The sequence below is a fragment of the Oncorhynchus nerka genome, linkage group LG15, assembly GCF_034236695.1.
Source record: "Oncorhynchus nerka isolate Pitt River linkage group LG15, Oner_Uvic_2.0, whole genome shotgun sequence".
NCBI lineage: Eukaryota > Metazoa > Chordata > Actinopteri > Salmoniformes > Salmonidae > Oncorhynchus > Oncorhynchus nerka.
In genome coordinates this window covers 62,391,797-62,408,105 of record NC_088410.1, presented here as the reverse complement: position 1 = coordinate 62,408,105, position 16,309 = coordinate 62,391,797, and the positions used below count along the sequence as shown (strand labels likewise).

The 16,309-nt window shown below is 42.3% G+C and overlaps 2 protein-coding genes across 2 annotated transcripts in view; one reads left to right on the top strand and one right to left on the bottom strand.

Moving 5' to 3' along the window:
• The first annotated feature begins 8,941 nt into the window (after positions 1 to 8,941).
• On the top strand, positions 8,942 to 13,981 carry mmp19 (matrix metallopeptidase 19). The gene is made up of 9 exons (XM_029683102.2): positions 8,942 to 9,492; positions 9,781 to 9,869; positions 10,185 to 10,315; positions 10,476 to 10,688; positions 11,055 to 11,300; positions 11,449 to 11,568; positions 11,833 to 11,997; positions 12,412 to 12,539; positions 12,767 to 13,981. The coding sequence occupies exons 1-9, from the start codon at positions 9,397 to 9,399 to the stop codon at positions 12,995 to 12,997; spliced, it is 1,419 nt and encodes a 472-aa protein (XP_029538962.1). The 5' UTR covers positions 8,942 to 9,396; the 3' UTR covers positions 12,998 to 13,981.
• Positions 12,769 to 16,309, bottom strand: part of LOC115143080 (transmembrane protein 198-like) — a 27,151-nt gene continuing 23,610 nt past the window's right edge. The window contains exon 5 of the mRNA XM_029683101.2: positions 12,769 to 16,174. Within this exon, the coding sequence (XP_029538961.1) occupies positions 16,025 to 16,174 (150 nt within the window). The 3' untranslated portion in view covers positions 12,769 to 16,024. The remainder of the gene's footprint in view (positions 16,175 to 16,309) is intronic.

The following is a 16,309-nucleotide window of genomic DNA, read 5'->3' as shown; positions in this document are numbered from 1 at the left end:
TATGTTGCTTATGTCTCCAGTCATATAAAGTTTCTTAGAATTGCATGAAATGTGTTTACAAAAGGCCACATTGTTCCCATGCAAAGAAAGGAGAAGAAACATCTCTGATTAGGCCTACTCTATCTCGTTACACACTCAGGCAAGAATTGTTCAGAACTCTCTTTTTTTGCTAACAGTGATTGAGTTATATTATTATCCTAAATTATGACCATGTGATTTACTCATCACATTAGCCTACTGCACCGCCTATGGATGTCAGCATTTAAAGTCAGCCTTGTTGTGACTTGATAGTGGTTATTATGCATATTTTTCACGTTTCTCTGTATGCGCCATTCCATATTTAAATGAGTTAATTTACCATATGGTGAGGTTGAGTAGTGGTTGACATAGTATATGCCATTCTACAGACCTTCAAACCTAATATTGTGGCGATAATTAAGGGCTGGGTCATTTTTGTTTGTTTTTGCTGTTCTCCAAATAGCTTTTTAAAGTTTTTTAATTGTGTAGAAATGCAGTAAATGAGCTTCAACTTCCAAAGAATTCCTTGGAGGAACACACCCCACTTTGCCATACCCTAGGCGTAGCTGGGCTGGGCTGGGCTGGGCTGGGCTGGGCTGGGCTGGGCTGGGCTGGGCTGGGCTGGGCTGGGCTGGCTGGCTGGCTGGCTGGCTGGCTGGCTGGCTGGCTGGCTATTGGCCAGTCAATCATGTTACAACCTGATCCACATTCCATCTCACCCTCTGCTTCACAAATTGCTTATCATCAGTTAGTAACACTGTTTTGCATGTACTCTATATCAAATAGAGGTCCAACATTCTTTCTGGTTCACTTGGATTTTCATTTGGTAAGTATCTGTCCTTCTGGAATTCCTTAGAGACTCAAGGAGTATGTTTTGCTGGAAAATCCCATTGGCAGACATCCATATTCCCTTCAAACTGCTATAATATAGGGAAGGGAAGAGAAAGGAGATACCTAGCCAGTTGCACAACTGAATGCATTCAACCAAAATGTGTCTTCCCAACCCCTCTGAATTCTGTTCAATGCAGAATCTGTAGCTGTGACCCTGTGCTCAATCTTTCTCTTCCCCAAAGCTTACTAGACCTGGGATGAGTCGGAGAGAGCAGGCGAATACTACAAACATTGCCTTACTAATCCTTAATTTACAAGCACTGTAAGTAAACAGAACCTTAAGGTTCTGAGAAAAAGTCATTCGATGTAGTTTCTTTTCTCAGGGAGTGTACAGGGATTTCCAGGCTGTGGACGTTTAGTCACACGGCATGATACACTTACATTACCACTGGTATGAATCAGTGAGAGAGAACCTATACTTATAAAGATACAGGACTGGAAAGATCAAACTGAGGAAAATATAGCAAAAGAAAGTCTAAGGCACCTGAGGAATACCACTGTGATAATATTGCATCTAATTCAAAGTCAAATATTTACTTCATCCAGTGTCTTAGGCTGAGCCCCAGCAATAATATCTGGAAATTGTCAGTCGCCCATGAACAATAAACACTAGCTCAGGCATATGACAGTACAGACTTAAGAAGGAAACCTTTGCAGTATGTGGTTTGAGGTTTTGGCAGAGTCTGCGGTACAGTCTGTGAAGCACTACCCAGAAATTGTGCTGGCAGAACAAAATCATTATTTTTGATTTTATTTATTTCACCTTTATTTAACCAGGTAGGCTAGTTGAGAACAAGTTCTCATTTGCAACTGCGACCTGGCCAAGATAAAGCGTAGCAATTCAACACATACAACAACACAGAGTTACACATGGAATAAACAAAACATACAGTCAATAATACAGTAGAACAAAAGAAAACAAAAAGTCTATATACAGTGAGTGCAAATGAGGTAAGTTAAGGAAATAAATAGACCATGGTGGCGAAGTAAGTACAATATAGCAATTAAACACTGGAATGGTAGATCGGCAGAAGATGAATGTGCAGGTAGAGATACTGGGGTGCAAAGGAGCAAAATAAATAAATAAATACCAGTATGGGGATGAGGTAGGTAGATAGATGGGCTGTTTACAGATAGGCTGAGAACAGGTGCAGTGATCTGTAAAATGCTCTGACAGATGGTGCTTAAAGCTAGTGAGGGAGATGTGAGTCTCCAGCTTCAGAGATTTTTTGCAATTCGTTCCAGTCATTTATCAGATACAGAACACTTGAACAGAAATCTGCACATTTTTGCTCATGCTATTTTTTGCATTTTTTATACCTGGATAATTTGGGGCAATCTGGTTGTGGCCCCATTCCTCTAACTCTTACACTTCAATGGCTGTTGCAAACTAAGCTCCAGACAAAACATTCACCATCAAACACCTTCACCATGAATCTAACCTCGTTGTCAGGCTCAATTGCTAGGGAGAGCCAGATGGTGGATGAGATTACTCAAAGTTTTTATGGAAAGGAGTAGCTGTGCTGCTTGCATGACACCACGTATTCACATCACACAAAAACAATTCCCAGTGAAGACTGGACCATGCCAAAACCACACAAAGCCTCCTCTCTGCCCCCAGAGTGTCTATGCTGTCTGTACCTTGTAAAGCTGATGACAGTGATTTAAAAGAGGTATGTGTTAGAGTGGACCTTAATGATGGCTGACAACTGCACAATCCCAGCCAGACCCATTATACCTGTGCCACCCCATAAATCCACTGGCACCATTGGTCTTCTATTACAGCATGGCACATGACAATAAGGCAGACTGGCATGCCACTTCCCATCCCCACAAGCATTGTTTTCACACCTCTGTCTTGTCCTGAGGCTGCATATATTGTAGCTAGGGATTTTAACAAGGCTAATCTGAAAACAAGAATCCCTACATTTTATCAGCATATCGAATGTGTGACCCGGGCTGGCAAAATTCTGGATCATTGCTACTCTAACTTCCGCGACGCATACAAAGCCCTCCCACTCCCTCCTTTCGGGAAATCTGACCACAACTGGATATAATGCTTACATACCCTACATTACTCATTTCATATGTATATACTGTACTCTATACCATCGACTACATCTTGCCTATGCCGTTCAGCCATCGCTCATCCATATATTTATATGTACATATTCTCATTCATTCCTTTACACTTGTGTGTATAAGGTAGTTGTTGTGAAATTGTTAGATTACTTGTTAGATATTACTGCAAGGTTGGAACTAGAAGCACAAGCGTTTCGCTACACTCACATTAACAACTGCTAACCATGTCTATGTGACCAATAAAATTTGATTAGATTTGATTAGGCTATTGTGCAACTGCTTGATGTTTTCTTAAGTAAATAGATGTGGGAGTCAGCTACCACTACTCAAACTACCCTACGGCGCTTGGCTGAGGGAACCTGCCGGTTAGGCTGAGGGAACCTGCTGCCAACACCAGCTGCACTATCCAGAAAATGGCTTCTCTTTGTCTTTATCTTCCACACCCTCTCGCTGCCCTGGACTGTGAAAGGACAGAGAACAGCTGTTGTACTATCAGACCCAGTGTGTGCCAGCTCTGACAAACCCTTGTGTTGACATAATAATCACAATATCGCTATAACTACCACACATACACAAGGGGAAGAGAAGCAAGAAGATGCATTTCAGGTACCAAGCCTAGATACATTGTGTGAGTTTCGATGTTGTTTCAACCTTTGTGGGGGAAAATAAATGAAATATGTTTATGTCACGTTTATGTCACGTGACCATAGTTCCTTTGTTTTGTCTTTGTTTTAGTATGGTCAGGACGTGAGTTGGGGTGGGCAGTCTATGTTATTTTTTCTATGATTTGGGATTTCTGTGTTTGGCCTGGTATGGTTCTCAATCAGAGGCAGCTGTCAATCGTTGTCCCTGATTGAGAACCATACTTAGGTAGCCTGTTTTCACCCTTGAGTTGTGGGTGATTATTTTCTGTTGTGTATCTTCACCAGACAGGACTGTTTCGTTGTCGTTTTGGTCTTTCACTTTGTTGTTTTGTATTTCAGTGTTCAGTTTGATTCATTAAATATTTACATCATGAACACATACCACGCTGCGCTTTGGTCCTCCTCTTCTTCCACCAACGGCCGTTACAGTTTATTTGGTTCCTGAGAAAGCAAACCTTCTTATTCAATCATATTCAAGCCCTGGTTAATAATATGATGGATGGACATCCACACAGAACCCCCAGAAACATCAAACAGATACAATTCTGCAGCATGTGGCTGCGTTCGTTCAAAGGATGAAAAGAGTCTTTCAAAAATCACAACCCCAAGACCTCTGGAGGTTATTAAGATATGGGTGAATATTTCTGATGGTACGATTTCATCAGTGACTGGATGATGTTACGTGTAAAGGAAGGGAGAGGGCTATCGACGGGTTTGCTGACAATGTCACGAAAGCGGTGTGCGCGTCTCAATGGGGCAGAAGTTTTGTTGTGATTCTGGATAAGTGGCAACAATGACAAGAAGCTGCCATGTGGGGAATCGTAGATGGCTCATTTCAGCAAGTTCTAGCTTGTTCTTGATACCATGTCTTGTTTTGAGGTGTTTTGACTGTTGTCACTTCTATGCTAATATGGCAAAACATAACATAACAATGTTTTTGAGAGACAACAATTGCTCATTGTGCAAATGTTTTTATGGTTTCAATAAACATTGGAGACTAAATATAGTATATGTTTTCAACAATCTATTCTAAGCCAACCCCCGTCTGTTTTTCCCCATAGTTGCGCACAAGTTGCTTTTGTTGCTAAACAACCATATAATCAGAAAATAGGAAGCAAAGACTAAGATATAAACCACTGAGGTTTCCCTACAAACAGCTGTGGAATGTTATCATGATTTGGTTGCTGAAATTGTACTTACTGTACATGCACACAGCACATACTCAAGAAGAATGAGTTCAAGTTCAAGTTCAGACTCTTTTTCTTGGAAAGCCTGCAGGCGGACCAAACGAATACATTGTGAATGAATCTCTTTGTTAAGCTGCAGAACTGATTTCTGAAATGCCAACCTGAGTACGTCCTTGAAAGGTGTGTGAGGTTTTGAACATTATTGTAGCATGCCCTCATAATGTTGACAAGTTGGAGGAGGATGTAAAGCTACACAAAAAAAAAAAGATATCAAAAGCTGTCAATTCAGAATGATAAACTAACTAAGACTACGGTTTTTACTTTTCCACTTATTGTATATCAGCAGCACGTTAATGGTATTCTCACACTCTGGCTTCAAAACAGGGCACTGCATTTCTGTCCCTGAGACAGTTCTGTGGTTTGGTCATTAGTATCTATTGGCACCTTGTTGCATGCTGAGGAATGTACAACTGTGCAGTGAAACTATGGTGTGTACTTCACTTCAGCATTTCTCCAGTGTCTCTTTAAGCCACCAGGACCCCAGGACTGTGTAAAAATCAATGCAGGAAAACATTGACCATGACCGTACAAACATAAACGTATATATGTAATGCATATACTGTCTTTTATACCATCTATTGCATCTTGCCTATGCCGCTCTGTCGTTGCTCATCCATATATTTATGTGTATATATTCTTATTCCATTCCTTTACTTAGATGTGTGTATTATGAAGTTGTTGTGGAATTGTTGGATTACATGTTAGATATTGCTGCACTGTCAGAACTAGAAGCACAACCATTTCGCTACACTGGCAATAACATTTGCTAACCATGTGCATGTGACCAATACAATTTGATTTGACAAATGTATCAAACCTTAACACAAAATATAAGCAGTTATGATGGCTGATGGGAAACGTACTAACCTTGCAGAGGTCAAATGATTAGACTTGAATACGGTCTTGCTTGCACAGCCACTTGAAAGGAGCACTTTAATGTGGTCTAAAAAATCTATATTATATTATCCCATATAGGCTACTTCTCTTCAAGACATAATATGACATTGAGCCAAAATAACATTGAGGGTGAATTTGTAATAAGTGGGCACTTTTTGCATTTTCGTCTTCTGTAACCTCTTTCGACATCTATTCAACATACAGTGCATTCGGAACATATTCAGACCCTTTGACTTTTTCCACATTTTCATTCAAAAAAAATAAATAATAATCCCTCACGAATCTACACATAATACTCCATAATGACAAAGCAAAAACAGGTTTTTAGACATTTTTGCAAATGTATTAAAAATAAAAACTTGAAATCAACTTTACGTAAGTATTCAGACCTTTTACTCAGTACTTTGTTGAAGCACCTTTGTCAGCGATTACAGCCTTGAGTCTTTTTGGGTATGATGCTACAAGCTTGTCACATCTGTATTTGGGGAGTTTCTCCCATTCTTCTCTGCAGATCCTCTCAAGTTCTGTCAGGTTAGATGGGGAATGTTGCTGCACAGCTATTTTCAGGTCTCTCCAGAGATGTTCGAGCGGGTTCATGTCCGGGCTCTGGCTGGGCCACTCAAGGACATTCAGAGACTTGTCCCGAAGCCATACCTGCATTGTCTTGGCTGTGTGCTTAGGCTCATTGTCCTGTTGGAAGGTGAAAGGTCCTGAGTACTCTGGACCAGGTTTTCATCAAAGGCCTCTCTGTACTTTGCTCCGTTCATCCTTCCCTCAAACCTGACTCCTCTCCCAGTCCCTGCCACTGAAAAACATCCCCACAGCATGATGCTTCCACCACCATGATTCACCGTAGGGATGGTATTGGCCCGGTGATGATCGGTGCCTGGTTTCCTCCAGACATGATGCTTGGCATTCAGGCCAAAGAGTGCTTGGTTTAATCAGACCAGAGAATCTTGTTTTCATGATCTGAGAGACAAGATAGTCTCTATAGTCCCTATAGGTGTCTTTTGGCAAACTCCAAGAGATTACTCAACTATTACTGCAGATATATGGACATTAATATATCTGCCATGTGGAGATGGGAGAACAATGTAAAAATTCAACAACAAAATGAATGTAGCACCTTTAAGTGTTGTAATTGTCTTATTTTTTGTTGTTGCTTTACCAACCATTTTACCCCTTTTTCTCCCCAATTTCATAGTGTCCAATTGTTGTAGTAGCTACTATCTTGTCTCATCGCTACAACTCCCGTACGGGCTCAGGAGAGACGAAGGTTGAAAGTCATGCGTCCTCCGATACACAACCCAACCCTAGCCGCACTGCTTCTTAACACAGCACCATCCAACCCGGAAGCCAGCCGCACCAATGTGTCGGAGGAAACACCGTGCACCTGGCAACCTTGGCACTGCGCACGGCCCGCCACAGGAGTCGCTGGTGAGCAATGAGACATCCCTACCGACCAAGCCCTCCCTAACCCGGACGACGCTAGGCCAATTGTGCGTCGCCCAACGGACATCCCGGTTACGACAGAGCCTGGGCGCGAACCCAGGGTCTCTGATGGCACAACTGCAGTACAGCGCCCTTAACCACTGCACCACCAGGGAGGCCGTGTTTCACAGTACTACTTACCCGCCAGTGTTGTGATTGGCTGTGATATTCGCCTATTAATTTCACCCACTGGGCCAGCTTCTTTTGTCAAAATAGGAAAGCTATTTGGCCGTATTATCTAGTGGAAACCAGGGATGTAGAAATCGCTCTTTAATTTCATGTTGCTAAAATTCTACACTGTTCGATCAATTTCATTTTATGTGAGAAAACAATCACTGAATAGTGTGTAGGGAATCATTGTACGATCTAAATCACTGAATAGTGTGTAGGGAATCATTGTACGATCTAAATCACTGAATAGTGTGTAGGGAATCATTGTACGATCTAAATCACTGAATAGTGTGTAGGGAATCATTGTACGATCTAAATCACTGAATAGTGTGTAGGGAATCATTGTACGATCTAAATCACTGAATAGTGTGTAGGGAATCATTGTACGATCTAAATCACTGTGAAATATATTTTTAATAACAAAAAATATAGTTCTTACAGCTGCTTGAAGCTGGTGGACCAAAACTGAAAGTAAAAGGCTCAAGTGTATTTGTTTTGAATGTAGCTTGTTTTGAATGTAGCTGTTGCAATTCACCTAGCTTCCACATAGTGGAGAAATTATATTTGTACCACCTTTAAACATGATATTACATCACAATTTGGCACAGTGCATTATTTATGACAATTTTATAACCTTTACATCAAAACAGAAAAAAAGCTATGTCACTGATCTTACTGTGTGCTTTGCGGGGTGAGTTTCCTGTTTGAAGCTTGCTTTGCCCCCCTCTATGATGAAGCTTGCTTTGCCCTCCTCTATGATGAAGCTTGCTTTGCCCCCCTCTATGATGAAGCTTGCTCTGCCCTCCTCTATGATGAAGCTTGCTTTGCCCCCCTCTATGATGAAGCTTGCTTTGCCCCCCTCTATGATGAAGCTTGCTCTGCCCTCCTCTATGATGTCACACCAATAAAGTGATGGGATTTTGATCATATGGTTTCTCTGCACGGGTAATAATAGGTTAGATGTTCTCTTGTCAGACCAATAAATAAACATGTCAGGATTAAGCTGTCACAGTTTATATAATGTCCCACTCTTTCCCGAATTCACCCTATTCATTATTGTATATTCAAAGTCTTGGATTGTGCTTGATAGGCCTAGGCCACCACCATCACATACTGCAAGGTTATATTTTAACCACCACACACTGACACCTGGCTGACACAGTTGGTTGGGCTTGGGAAACTGTATTATGGAAAAGCTTTGCTTAGCGACCAATTGTGCAGTGTTACAACTTCTTTGTGCCAATGACGTGGTAAAATGTGTCTACTTGTGAGCACTGTTGGGAAAAAGGTCCAGTGCTAACAGGAACCCTTGCGATTCCCTTACCCCATTTAAGTAGACATTTAAAATGGCTACTGCAAGGGTTAAGGATAGGGTAAGAGTAGGGGTTAAGTTTGGGGTTGTCGGTAGGTACATCCCAATGATTCCGGGTAGCACTGACTGTGTCAGGAATCCATGTGCAACGTTGCGTTTTTCTCTCGTGCATTGACGTTTGAAGCGCGTAGTTACCGTGGGAAATAGCCCAATAGGCTGAAGTCTCCCGCCAATGTGTGTTATTCATGAGACGCAGGAGGCACGTGGTGTGTGGGAGTTGGAGAGCTTCGGAAAATGGTCGACCACTGAATTTTACTGTTTCAAAGTGAAACCATTTCGCCCGTTGCTCCAGGCTCATTCCTCAGAGATGGATCATCACAGTGGGTCAGGGCTGACTCACTCAGCACTTGAGTTATAAGCCTCCAGAACACACGGAAGAAAACCAGTAGAGTAAAGTTTTGGGAGAGTAACAGATAACGATGAACGACAAAAACATTTTTTTCCTAACTAATGTTTAATAAGTATATATATTTTTTACAAGTAATTAAGACAAGAGCGTCCTGCAAAGTGTGTTACGGACTTCATATTTGCTTGCTTTTCGTAACGGTTACAAGCAGTTTTTCCAGCATAGAAGTTTTGCGAGATGGGTTACCTTCTGCAGCTGACGGTGCTCACGGTGCTAGTGCTGTGCGTAATGACCGGAGTGATGGACAGGAGGATGGAGGCGACTGAAGCAACGGTAGGAATTTTCCAGCTTTTTGAAGTATTATCTATCTTCATTCTTTGAATTACATTGCAACTTCTGAATACTCAGCATTATTGTGGATGTTCACACTCATAATACAAACTTGATCAGAAATGCCTCATCCGTATAGGCATATGTGATGAAAAGGGACATATGTGTAACCCATCATATTATCATATGGCTTTCGTGTGGCTGTTGTCCTGCACAGTGTAAGAGGTGAATAGGATCACTTTGAAACGTCTAAAGTAACCCTTGTATCCCCACTGGTTATTGTGTTACCAGGCATACCTGAAGAGGTATGGCTATCTGCACACTCCGCTGGGTCCTCAGAACAAGGGCATCCAGACAGAAGATATCATTGAGGCGCTCAGGTAAAGTAGATCCTCAGCAACACAACCTACAGTCTATGAACACACCAACAACTTACATGTGTGATTCCTCTTCCCCAACAAACCTGAACAAGCAAAACATCTGAACATACTTACTCTAAATGTCCCTTTGCGAATTCAGATCCAAACACAGCTCTGTTCTATAGCTTTTTGCAAGTCACATTGACACATGCACCACAATCAATGCAGTTCTTTAGCATAACATTTCCCATTGGCAGGAAATGTTTCCTTGCCTTACCTTTACAGTATGCACATGCTGCATCTGCTATTGGAGATTTCAGTCCTTCCTTTCCCCAGGGTCTTCCAGAGAGTGACAGGCCTGCCTGTCAATGGAGTGATTGACAAGGCCACCCTAGAGATGATGAGACAGCCTCGCTGTGGCATAGAGGACACCTTCAACCAGAAAACCCTCAAATACAGAGTGCTGGGTGAGTGTGGAGAGGATATTGTATGTGGGGGTGGGATGAACCAGTGTTTCCCAGATGGTGGGTTGGGACATAAAACTTAATAAGAATAATCTTCACCTACACAATGTGGTTTCTCGTCTAGACCTGTGTTTATGGTAAATGCATGTTTCTTCTTCTTTAGGTTACTGGCGCAAGAGAAACCTGACCTGGCGAATCTACAACTACACTCCAGACATGCCAAAGAGTGAGACAAAGAGGGCGATCCGCTCTGCCTTTAAGTACTGGAGCGACGTGGCTCCCCTGAGCTTCCGCGAGGTTGAGTATGGACGAGCCGACATCAGGATTTCATTCCATGCGAAAGATGCCACTTGTGCCGTGCCTTTTGATGGACGGGGTGAGTGTGCCTATGGGTCGGATACAGTTGGGTTGGAGTTACTGTAGTTTTAGGACCGGGATTAATGCTGATCTTCGCTAGATCCACATTATAGCATGCTTGACATTTTAAAGGTGAATTCTAATTGAGCTGACATCTGCAGTGTTTACCTTAAATGCAATCTCCACGAACGCTGTCACATTGTTGCCTTTAAAAGCTGGGTTGTCTACAAGCGCGATCGGCTTGAATCTCAGCCTAACACATGCACACACACACACACACACACCAAACATACAGTAGTTAAGTACCCCATGTTTCACTGCTGATACTTATTAATTGCCATTGAAATATGGCGTAATTAAAATTGAAAAAACATTTATTTCGTAGGTCACGTGCTGGCCCATGCTGAACCCCCAGAGTCAGGCATTGTCCATTTTGACGAGGATGAGTTTTGGACAGAGGGCAAGTTCTATGGCATTAACCTGCGTATCATCGCTGCCCATGAGATAGGCCACGCCTTGGGCTTGGGCCACTCCCAGTACAGAAGTGCTCTCATGGCCCCTCTCTACACCGGTTACCGTAACAACTTCCGTCTGCATTTTGATGACGTGAAAGGCATCCAGGCTATGTATGGTGAGTAGAGCCTGGGTTGGTCTGGTACCAATGTTTTTGGACTTTTTCACTTGAAAAACAGTACACCCTTCTCAGAAAGCTATATATTACACATCACCGGTAATGCTCTCATCCTCCCTCAAATCCTTTGTCCAATAATCTGTTTTAGGTAAACGTGATACAAGTGTTACAATTGAGCCCACGGTGGCACTCCCCACATACAGCCCCCCTGGTGCTAAGGGAGACATCCCAGACCCCTGCACTGCCAAGCTGGATGCCATCATGCTGGGTAAGATGTCTGCACACAATACTGACCAGCGATATACAGTCAAAAGTGGTGATGCTCACTGTAGTGTACATGTCTCCCTTGGAAGCTGTTATTTCTGCCTCACAAATTGTAGCGTTACACTATTCAAGATTGTAGCAATATTTTTTACTCTGATAGATTTAACTAACCACATTTTTGCTCTCTGCCATGGAATTGAGACGACAATGGAATTTGACAGGTTGAGATTGGACCTTCAGTGTTCTATTTCATGCTCCTCCTTATTAGGTCCATGGAGGAAGACATTTGCCTTCAGTGGTGATTATGTGTGGACGGTGTCTGACATGGGACACAATGCACCCATGAAGATCGACCGGCTGTGGACGGGACTGCCTGGGAACCTGAACGCAGCCGTTTACTCTCAGAGAACAAACAAGACATACTTTTTTAAAGGTGTAATATTTTCTCTCATTTTAAAATGTATTGTGTTTTTGACAAACAAATGAGGTAAAGTGAGAGGATTTTTTATTTATTTAACCTTTATTTAACCAGGCAAGTCAGTTAAGAACATATTCTTATTTTCAATGACGGCCTGGGAACAGTGGGTTAACTGCCTGTTCAGGGGCAGAACGACAGATTTGTACCTTGTCAGCTCGGGGGTTTGAACTCGCAACCTTCCGATTACTAGTCCAACGCTCTAACCACTAGGCTACGCTGCCGCCCCATTTTAAAGATAGACCGATAGTATGAACTGTGTAATACTTGACAAGTGATTGATTGACAGTGATCCGGCCCAGAATGTGTGAATGTGTTACTGTTTATCTATCCTCATTTCAGCCGACTCACCAAAACTGTTTCTGACCACAGGTGATAAAGTGTGGAGATACACCAGTTTTCTCCTGGACTACGGGTACCCCAAAGAGCTCAAACGCATCCCACCGAATATTGATGCCGCTTTGTACTTAGAGAAGAATAAGAAGCTGGTCTTTTTCAAGGTAACCCAACACAAGACAGCACAATTATATCAATACTTTTTAACCAGTAAACTCAAAATTGTTACAAATGACAACTGAGCATTATGGATTCAGTAAGTTGTTATAGTAGATTAACAAAAAAAAGCAGTAGCATGTTTACCCACTTGAATATGATGAATATGCCAAATACCCAGCATGAAATACTCTTTGTACTAATCATCTTTGTCCTCTGTTGTCCCTCTCCTCAGGGTACAGGGTACTGGCAGTGGGATGAGCTGCGCCACAGTAACCTCAACGTGTACCCTAAACCCCTCTCTAATCTCTTCACTGGGGTGCCCTCCAACCCTGATGCTGCCTTTACCTGGACCAACGGAAACATCTTCTTCTTCAAGGGAGACAAGTACTGGCGTGTGAACGGGCTACTGAGTGTAGACAAAGGCTACCCGCTCAGCATGAGTGAACGCTGGATGCGCTGCTAGGAGCAAGACACTAGAGGGCAGCAGACACCATAAACCTCAATACGTTGCTGGTGAGATGTGTTCACAATTAACGGTTCAGGGAACCACACAACAACAACAACCACAACCACTCTGTGATAACATTGTGTTCACACTGTGAAACCAATATAATAACATATTTCCATGTACCAGTAGATGTTATCAGTCAAGGTACATAAAACTGAAATGTTATGTCAAACGAATTCTTCGAAACGTGAGATAGAATCTTTATCAACGTAAGTAGTGGGAAAGCCATTTGAAGTAAGACATACGTGCTTATATAAGGTTGAGTATTGAGTGTCATATCGTTATGGCCTACTAGTTCTCTGTTTCCATGTAACGCAGGCAGGACCTCAACCCAAACGTGTTAGACTAAGTTCTGAGGGAGTGTGTGGAGAGGCTGTTTGTTATGCTCTCTGGGTGCCTTCCAGGGGGGCCCTTCCTATCCCTCACAACAGATGTGGATGGGATTATTCAGTTGTTGTTTGCCCTCTTTTCAGTATGTGTACTGATTTCAATGGTGTTCACCCAGCACTTTTGAAACTTCGTTTTCTTTTGACTTTTGGCTTGTGGACGGGTCTGAAAAAGTATTTGTGAGTTTTTTGTCGCCATGTCATGTGTTTATAGGGCTAGAGTATGGCCTTCCCACATAAAGAGAAGCCTAATATCATTGGTGTTGCATCAGACTTCCAAGGTCAACACCAGCTTTCACATCACGATGTCTACATTTTATAACTGGCTTATAATTGTGTACTGATGTTTCTGTTGAACCTCATCATGTGTATTGATGTTTTTATAGTCATGTGACTCCTACAAGCTAAAGGGAATTCACAGTGTGTAGGCCTACAGTACCATTTGGAAATGTTTATATATGTGTGCAGTGATTTTTATTTAGCTGTTAATTCATCCAAGATGTAGTTGTACAAATGAGTAATGACAGTCAACAATAAAACCATTTCAACAGTCCTTGTTTCCTTTATGATGTACACAGAGTATAAAAAGCATTAGGAACACCTGCTCTTTCCATGACATAGACTTACCAGGTGAAAGCTATGATCCATTGATGTCACTTGTTAAATGCCAGACAGCTAAAAGAAGGATTTTTAAGCCTTGAGACAAATGAGACATGGATTGTGTATGTGTGCCATTCAAAGGGTGAATGGGCAAGACGAATGATTAAAGTAGCTTTAGAAGGGGTACGGTAGTAGGTGCCAGGCGCACCGGTTTGTGTCAAGAACTGCAACGCTTCTGGATTTCCCGTGTGAATCAAGAATGGTCCACCAGCCAAAGGACATCCAGCCAACTTGACACAACTGTGGGAATCATTGGGAGTTAACATGGGCCAGCATCCCTTTGGAACGCTTTCTTGACACCTTGTTGAGTCCATGCCCCGACGAATTGCAGCTTTCATGCATGACACTTGAGGGTTGATAAAGTTTTGGAGCTGCCACAGCAACACCACTGCTTAAACCACCAGGGAGCAGGACCCCCCCCCCTGTTTTTGCCTTTGAGACCCTCTGTGTCTCTGATTCTAAGGGTGAATTTGGCAGCGGATGTTGCTAGGTGACTATGAGGAAAATATACAGAGCCATTTATTATCCTCAGAGGAATCACTCAAACAGCTTTTGTTTTTAAACTAATTTAATGGTTTATCTTTTACATTTCCTATTGACAATTCTGTACAGATTCAGAATAGTCAGAGTACTATCCCTCTAAAATTCTAAAACAGTAAATTACCATTTTCAAAAAACACAGATAATTCTTTAGTAACCTAGAATTTGGCAAATGTGTACTCTAATTTTACCATAGCATAGTCCTTCAACGTTATTAATCATATAAATTACTGAATACAGGTACTGCACAGGTAAAACTGCCAATAAGTTGTCATGAAACAAGCTACTGCTCCAAAATAAATGACATAACGAGTGTGGTTTGAAACATTGTATATATAGTATTGCAGTATTGCTACCTCTAAAAAAGGCACTGTAATTCCTATGAAAGAAAACGTACATTTCACTTGTAACAGTTGCCCATGTAATAATCTTCAATGTATTGAGGCACAAAATGGCTGCCGTGTATCTCTCTGGACCTGAATCTTCTACACCCAACTATACAGGCATTTACCTACAAAAAGGGACAAGTAAACATCAACACACACCATAACATTACAAACGCACACACACTCGCACAGACAACAAACACAGATCAGAGAAATGTGTCTTGACTTGTCCTCGTCTTTGTCCAGTCACAGTGCATCCTCAACAACAGCTGCTCTCCTATTCTTTGAGGAAGTCAGGTGACCAGAAGTTACATGCCACTGGTTAATTTCAAGTCATTAAAGCACAGATAACTCCAATTGTAAAAGTTGATATTACTCGAGGAGGTAGCTCTCGTGCTATTCATAGCCATTTCCATCCCCATTATTGGTTCCCGAACAGCAAAAAGAGTCTGTTTTCATCAGTCAAGTGATTTTTCCCATATATAATCAATCATAATGGCACCAAAAAAAGTATATGACCTAAGAAGTCAGATGAGATTATTTCTGCTCTTTCTCCCTCCCTCTTCAGTGGCCTTCCGACTTTTCACATGGACCTCCCACGCTCAGAGCAGACAACACAGGGAGAGGCCACACAGGCACAGTCTATTGACACAGAGTGGTTACAGCACACATCAAACAAGAGGCCAAACGTCCCTCCCAACAACTCTTAGGGAACAGCTCACAGACAGAGGAACCATTCCATCACTCTCAAGTCGGCCATTCCAAACGTCCAACAATGATAGGCTGAGAGTTACACTGGAGTTGTGCTAGGAACTATTGGTGTAATGATCTTCACTTGGACAGCATTCAAGGCCCTATTCCAGCTCAATGGAAGGTAGATTCACTATTCAATAGACTCGAACATTGCCTAAATAAGAGCTGAGGCCCTAAAATAACAGTCTGTAGGGGAGGAGGACTGTGGAGGAGGGACAAGAAACAAGTGGTTGGTCTCCTGCTTGTCCCTCGGTGCGTCAGACCCTGATGACTGGTGTAGTGGCGGTGAGGGGCACGGTGGAGCCAGTCTCGTAGTCAAAGTCAATCATGGTGTGGTTGGCAGTGCCCAGGCTGCTGAGGGAGTTGCCTGTGCCCATCTGTCTGTCCCTCAGACTCTGCAGGTAACTCTGAGAGAAGGAATACAGGAGAGAGGGGGAGAGAGAGGAGAGAGGGAACATGATCAGAATCAACCTAGAAATAGATTCTACACATTGGTATTAAAATACAATAGAGAGTGTGTGTGTGTGTGTGTTTTACTATCC

Excerpts from the sequence above, each read along its gene's own strand:
- mmp19 (XM_029683102.2), top strand. The coding sequence starts at position 9,397 with ATGGGTTACCTTCTGCAGCTGACGGTGCTCACGGTGCTAGTGCTGTGC. Across the intron at positions 9,493-9,780 it reads TGGAGGCGACTGAAGCAACG|GCATACCTGAAGAGGTATGG; the intron begins GTAGGAATTTTC and ends TTGTGTTACCAG. Across the intron at positions 11,569-11,832 it reads GCTGGATGCCATCATGCTGG|GTCCATGGAGGAAGACATTT; the intron begins GTAAGATGTCTG and ends CCTCCTTATTAG.